General features: G+C 46.3%; 1 protein-coding gene across 1 annotated transcript in view; it reads left to right on the forward strand.

Moving 5' to 3' along the window:
* LOC139404706 (lysine-specific demethylase RSBN1L-like) overlaps window positions 1-7,500 on the forward strand; it is an 81,146-nt gene that overhangs the window by 52,903 nt on the left and 20,743 nt on the right. Inside the window, exons 4-5 of the mRNA XM_071147337.1 lie at window positions 6,521-6,658; window positions 7,013-7,155. Coding sequence (XP_071003438.1) covers window positions 6,521-6,658; window positions 7,013-7,155 — 281 coding nt within the window. The remainder of the gene's footprint in view (window positions 1-6,520; window positions 6,659-7,012; window positions 7,156-7,500) is intronic.

Below are 7,500 nucleotides of genomic sequence, written 5' to 3' on the forward strand. Positions count from 1 at the left end.
TAGGCCTAATACCCTGGCTGGCTTTGGGCTGCTGGGGCTGTGAGTCATGTAGAGAGTGGGGGGAGAGGGAGTGGTGGAGGGATGAGGGGAAACAATAGTGAAGGAAGGGGAGGGGAGGAGTAGTTTGTTTGGCTGGTTGCTCTAGGGGTCTCAGTTCAGTCAGACTAGGCTGGCTGCTCTGCTCTGGGGGACTCTGTTCAGCCAGTCTAGGCTGGCTGCTCTGCTCTGGGGGACTCTGTTCAGCCAGTCTAGGCTGGCTGCTCTGCTCTGGGGGACTCTGTTCAGCCAGTCTAGGCTGGCTGCTCTGCTCTGGGGGACTCTGTTCAGTCAGTCTAGGCTGGCTGCTCTGCTCTGGGGGTCTCAGTTCAGTCAGACTTGGCTGGCTGCTCTGCTCTGGGGGTCTCAGGGTATTGGGAGAGTTAAGGGAGCTGTTGGTTTGGATGTATCTATGTTTTCACTATTCAACGTGGCCCTACTTTCTGTAGCTGTACACTATCAGACGGTTAACTCTGTTCTGCTCTGGGGCCTCAGGGTGGAGAGGAAAATAAATGGTAGAGGGAGAGAGATGCAGAAGGAGTAGTGTGTTTAGATATATCTGAGTTTGGAGTAGACGATATCAGATGTTATGGTTGAAACTTGACTGCTTACCCGGGGGCCTCACAGGGGGAGAGGGGTACAGTAGTGTGTTTAGATGACTGACTGCCTGGGGGCCTCACAGGGGGAGAGGGGTACAGTAGTGTGTTTAGATGACTGGGGGCCTCACAGGGGGAGAGGGGTACAGTAGTGTGTTTAGATGACTGGGGGCCTCACAGGGGGAGAGGGGTACAGTAGTGTGTTTAGATGACTGGGGGGCTCACAGGGGGAGAGAGGTACAGTAGTGTGTTTAGATGACTGGGGGCCTCACAGGGGGAGAGAGGTACAGTAGTGTGTTTTGATGTATCAGCAGTATTTACATATTTCACATATTCCTGGTATGAGTGTATCAGACGTTATGGGAATGTGGCTGGCTGGTTGGCTGCTCAGCTCTGCTCTCTCTCGGTGAGGGAGAGGAGGAAGTAGGTTGTTTTGGATGTATCCATGTATTAGACTGTGCTTGGCTGGCTTCTCACGGTGTTGGCGGCTCCACGCCACTCCACGTCTTGGTGGGTTTCCTTGTCTGTCTGCAGTCTGCGGCAGGCAAGAAATCCCAGAGGAAAGACCATTTATCGGCCATCCATTCCCTTTAACTAACACACACACACCCGCAGGGGCGCAGTGGGCATCCAGATGCAATCTGTGTCTGTCTCTGTCTCTGCTTGCATCTCTCTCACCTGTGAGTGAGTCCATTACCCTAAAACAGAGTGTGCCCAGAGCAAGCCGCCCAGGAGGAGAGACCAGACAGGAGGGATGGCTACTACTCAGAGGTGTGTGTCCTCATGGATAATGAAGCTAATCTCATTCTCATTAGGAGGAAGATCATATCTGGTCCATATTATGTGTTGTGTTCATGGAAACACGTTTAGCCTGGAAACAACAAGGGAAGCACCCATGCTTAATGTACACACAGTTTGGACTGGGCCATTCATTTGTTGGCCTTATTTAGGATTAATCCTGTACAGTATTCAAGCCCTGCTCAGATACTTCTGTCCCACACACATCAATCCACTATTTGCAACCACATAATTGATTGAAATTATGTAACAATATTCATTGAATATTAAAGATTTGTTTTTACCCAAGTTGACTTCCTTTCAGTCTGAGGGAACACCAGTCTACTAGTCCAGGCCCAGTGACCTTGTGTGACCTCGTGTCTGAACTCGTGTTCTCCCCAGTGATAGATGATGGTGTGTATTGTAGACAGGGAGCCTGTGGGGCCTGTGAGAGGTCAATTCCCCAGACAGTCAGTTGTTATACAGAGTCTGGCTCTACACTGGTCTCTCTCTCTCTGACAGATTCACTCGGCTGACACCCAAGGACACTCTACCTCTCCTCATCCTCTCTCCCCGTTGTCCTCTTACTTCCTGGCCACTACAGTAAACTCCCTCACCTTCCCCCTTGACTCACCCTTCGCTGGCCCCTCCATTGTGACTTGTTGCCATAAATGGAACAGAGAGGACTAGGATCCACACACACACACACACACACACACACACACACACACACACACACACACACACACACACACACACACACACACACAGCAGAAAGGAGAAAAAAGGCTACTTCAGTCCTTTACACACTCACACTGGAGGCTTGCTCCCTCAGGGCAGGAAAAACAGCACCAGATCCCACTACACACACACACACCCTCTCGTCACAAAGACGTCCTCTGTGAAGTCTCCAAACATGATTAAACGCTGCAGCCGTCTGAGGACCTTCACCGCTTCAATTTAGGATAACTGATCTTAACGGCCTGCAGTAAGGATAGGATAGGGAGGGGGGGGTGGCACAATTACCATATAACCCACGATTACGGATGAAGAAAATAAAATAACCGTCATAACGGTTTATATGTTTATTTTGGCGGGGGAACGAACAGCTGGCAGGAGGGCGGAGGGAAGGATGGAGGGAACACGTCTCACATCTGCTCAACAGACTCCTGTCAGACAGGAATTGCCCACTTCCAGCTCCACGCATCACAACCTGAAGCACAAGTGCAGCACGCATGATGTGTTTGGCATATGACTGTCCCCTACTAAAAACAAAGATTTGTCAACCGAAAGTAGTCTGTTCTTTCGACCTATCGATTGGTTGAAATGGTTAAACGTGTATTTTTCCATATATAGAGACAGCCTATGCGTTTTAATAAATCATTGAGCTTGTCTGATGCTTTAAGCTTACTGTTTGATGCCTCAAGAGGGCGCCAGAGATCTAGATAACCAGAAATAAATAAACACTTAACCTGACCTAACTCCTCCCTCTCCTGCTGACTTTCTCAGATTCTGCCATTACCCTCCTGAAATTGCCCGTAATTGGATACATGAGGAGTTGGCACCCTTTCTCATGTTGAATGCCAATCTATCTTATCAGTTCCACCGATCTGCGTGTTCGTTATGGTTCAGATGCACATTTTCGTAAAAGTTTAATTTATAATAACGTCTTCATATCTCAATCATTGTCATGTGGTTAGTCAACCTTCTATCCAAATCTAAATGAAAATGATACAAACCTAAAAAGTTAATTATATTGCCAACTATGTTAAAATAGCCTACATAAAGCCAACAAATAAAAACATGTATTTATTTATTTATTTCACCTTTATTTAACCAGGTAGGCTAGTTGAGAACAAGTTCTCATTTGCAACTGCGACCTGACCAAGATGAAGCATAGAAGCGTGAACAGACAACACAGAGTTACACATGGAGTAAACAATTAACAAGTCAGTAACACAGTAGAAAAAAAGGGGAGTCTATATACATTGTGTGCAAAAGGCATGAGGAGGTAGGCGAATAATTACAATTTTGCAGATTAACACTGGAGTGATAAATGATCAGATGGTCATGTACAGGTATATTATATATTATATATACAGAGATATTGGTGTGCAAAAGAGCAGAAAAGTAAATAAATAAAAACAGTATGGGGATGAGGTAGGTCAAATTGGGTGGGCTATTTACCGATAGACTATGTACAGCTGCAGCGATCGGTTAGCTGCTCAGCCTGCAGGTAGAAAATCTACTATAAATCACGTTGGCTACACATGTACCCAATGAACTTGAAACATTGTATAAACTATTAAGTTGGATCCAGCACTAGTGAACTTTCAGCGTTGTATAAAATATTCTGGGCCCTCAGTTTCCCCAGCAGTGAGCTCAGGACAGACACAGCTGTAGGCTATTTGCACATAAGAAGCCGTGCTTGACTTGGGCAGGAGCTCATCAGAGCTGAGTACCGCCACCTCACACTGCTGTTATTACTCTTATAGAATATTAACTCACAGGTATTGTGGAGCTCAAGCACCTAAATACAAACGGTACCAGAACCCAAAATGAGTTCCGGCACCTAATTCAGTCCAAGTTCAGCACTGATAAGAAGTAATCAGGTAGGCCTATTTTATGACATTTCCACTGGATCAGAGCATGACATTTTTCACTTTCACACTGAGTGGTTATCGAAAGGGAGAGGGCTTGACATATTTTTCAGGTAGCCTATAGGCCTAGTTATATTTCTGTGTCCTTACTCGACACTGACAGGAACGATCGAAACAAAAGACAATGACTAAATTGACAACTTGTAAATGGAATGAAATTAACCAAAACTTGTTTCTCACAAGTGTAGAATAGGTTGTGCACCTCTGCAAACAGGGTGTCCACTCCTACAATGAGAACGGGAAGACTGGAACAATATTGAAAGCATTAAAATAATTACCATAAAATAAATTGATATTTTTACCCCTTTTTCTCCCCAATTTTGAGGTATCAAATTGGTAGTAACAGTCTTGTCTCAACGCTGCAACTCCCGTACGGCCTCGGGAGAGGCGGCGGTCGAGAGCTAAGCGTCCTCCAAAACACGACCCCGCCAAGCCACTCTGCTTCTTGACACACAGCTCGCTTAACCAGGAAGCCAGCCGCACCAACATGTCAGACGAAACACCGTATAACTGGCGACTGCGTCAGCGTGCATGCGCCCGGCCCGCCACAAGGAATCGCTAGAGCGCGATGAGACAAGGACATCCCGGCTGGCCAAACCCTCTAAACCGGACGACGCTGGGCCAATTGTGCGTCGCCTCATGAGTCTCCTGGTTGCGTCCGACTGCAACACAGCCTGGGATCAAACCCGGATCTGTAGTGACTTAGACCACTGAACCACTCAGGAGGCAGTAGATAGAAATGATATGAATGAAGGGTAAATGTACTGCTGGTGATACACAGTATGTCATGGAGAAGTGATTTACACTAACAATCAAATGCTAACAATTCACACAATGAAGTTGTGAAACAAGGAATGAGCACCAATTGTTAGGAGAGAGGTGCATGGTCCATCAGACGTCTGTATTGGCCATGCAGCATTCACGGTGATCTGGCCTCAGCACCAGTCATACTTCTTGCGCATCACAGAGCAGTGCAGAGCTGTTGTCAAGGAAGTAAGTTTGTGTTTATACAGGATGTACTGTCACACTGTCAATGTGGAGCTCTACAGAGCCCTCCGTATTGTTCCAACGTTTGGGAGGGGCATGGTGATGTGGGACAGTGCTGGATTTAACCTCTGCATGCCTCTGGAGGCTCCACAATTGCATCACACCCTGCATATGGAGACTCCAACCACGTTTTCGGATCAAGCATAAATGGGCTTTTAGTCCAGGCCTCCTGCAATGGATTAGTTCACTGAAATGGGCGCAGATGTATATGTTTTATATATAAAACAATCTTGGTCGACCAACAGCCTAACGACCAAACAATTGACCAGTCGACTAATTGGGGCCCTAGTTTGGTAATATGATGGACTGTTGTAATATGTCCCTGTACACTTTAACACTGCTGCTGACCCTGTGAAAAGACACAGACCTCTAGTAGAGGATCATGTTTAGAAACAGATCATCAATTAACTGTCTGAAGAAGATGTTCCTCTGACACTATCTAACGTTCAGACAGATGGACTGCTCCAGGAGAAACTGGCCTTATGATGAACTCTCTCTCTCTTTAGCCTGAGGATATTCTGTGGTGATAAGAATGGCTGGGCTGTAGTAGCTGTATTAGACAGGGTTGTAAGTGAATAGGGAGGACGTCTGGGACATTGAGACTAGCATGTTAGAGAGGGAGGACTGTGGCCCTAGGGCCTACGGTCCAGAGACAGACAGGAGGGGGGTTTGTGGTTCTCTGTGGCTCTGATGCTGCTATTAAACCTCTGTTCTTTCCTTCCTTCCTTCCAGCAGATGTACTCAGATCTGTGGGAACAAAGTGAGACAGTGAAGGAGACCGGGATGCACTTCTAGCTATTCAACAGGGCTTGTTACTACTGGGTGACAGCTGTACTGTGTAAAACAGGTTAGCTAGCACTACCAGCTCTTTGAATGGCTGCTCTATGTGTCTCAGAATAGGAATAGCTACAACTGTCGGATCTAGAAGCACAAGCATTTCACTACACTGCATTTCACTAGGGGTTGGACATCAGTCCTCGGGTGAATGAGTACTGTACATATTCAGTTCAACTGACTTGAACGTCTTTGTCTGGACCTCAACACTCCAGTGGACTGGTCTTTCTGACTGGTCTTTCTGACTGGTCTTTCTGACTGGTCTTTCTGACGGTTTACTGACTGGTCTTACTGACGGTTTACTGACTGGTCTTACTGACTGGTCTTACTGACTGGTCTTCTGACTGGTCTTCTGACTGGTCTTACTGACTGGTCTTACTGACTGGTCTTACTGACTGGTCTTTCGGACTGGTCTTTCGGACTGGTCTTTCGGACTGGTCTTTCGGACTGGTCTTTCGGGCTGGTCTTTCGGGCTGGTCTTTCGGGCTGGTCTTTCTGACTGGTCTTTCTGACTGGTCTTTCTGACTGGTCTTTCTGACTGGTCTTACTGTGCTCTACTATGTGTTCTAGGTAAAGAGAACGTACAGCCACGGGACGTACCGGGCAGGTGCCATGCGTCAGATCAGTCTGGTGGGGGCAGTGGACGAGGAGGTGGGGGATTACTTCCCAGAGTTCATCTCTATGCTGGAGGAGTCGCCCTTCCTAGAGGTGAGTAGCCCTGACACAGAATAATGATATAGATCCATCATTTTATAGATAATATCAATCTATAGGTAATACGTTGGATTTAGTCATTTTCGCTAGGTTTCAAAATGTTTTAGTTCTGGCCACATTGTTTAGGGAGAATTCAACTCATTGGATCTATCAACAAAGGAAAGGTGCCCTCTAGTGGTTGAGAAGGGTAATTATGGTTTTTCAACAACAACAAAAAAAGCATTGGTTTTGATGGATGTCTGAAAGATGATATTTCCTCTTTCCTGTTCCAGTTTGTTTTCTCACACACCTCTATCTATCATTCTACTCCTCCCTCATTGTAACTCTGGCGTACCCCTCTTCCTCCAGCGGACGCTACCGTGGGGTACGTTCTCCAGTCTGAAGCTGAAGAGTCCAACAGAGAGTGATGACGGGCCCATCATGTGGGTACGACCTGGGGAACAGATGATCCCTGTTGCTGACATACCAAAGTCTCCCTACATCAGGAGAAGGTGAGGGCTCACTGTGTTCACAGGTAGTAGGTCCTACTTTCACACAGAGATGCAAATGTCTGTTTTTTTTTTACAGGATCCTACTTCAAAAGGAAACTACTCAGGGTCTTAAATGGGTAGATTATGTTCTATTCTCCTCACGGGGACCTAAAATGTATTTCCATTCAACATCCTATTTTCCCTAACCTCTAATTGTAACCCTAACTAACCCCTACATTTAAAATAGCCTTTAAAAAAAAAAATATATATATATATTTCACCTTTTATTTAACCAGGTAGGCCAGTTGAGAACAAGTTCTCATTTACAACTGCGGCCTGGCCAAGATAAAGCAAAGCAGTGCGACA

This window comes from Oncorhynchus clarkii, unplaced genomic scaffold (genome assembly GCF_045791955.1).
Source record: "Oncorhynchus clarkii lewisi isolate Uvic-CL-2024 unplaced genomic scaffold, UVic_Ocla_1.0 unplaced_contig_12320_pilon_pilon, whole genome shotgun sequence".
Taxonomy (NCBI): Eukaryota; Metazoa; Chordata; class Actinopteri; order Salmoniformes; family Salmonidae; genus Oncorhynchus; species Oncorhynchus clarkii.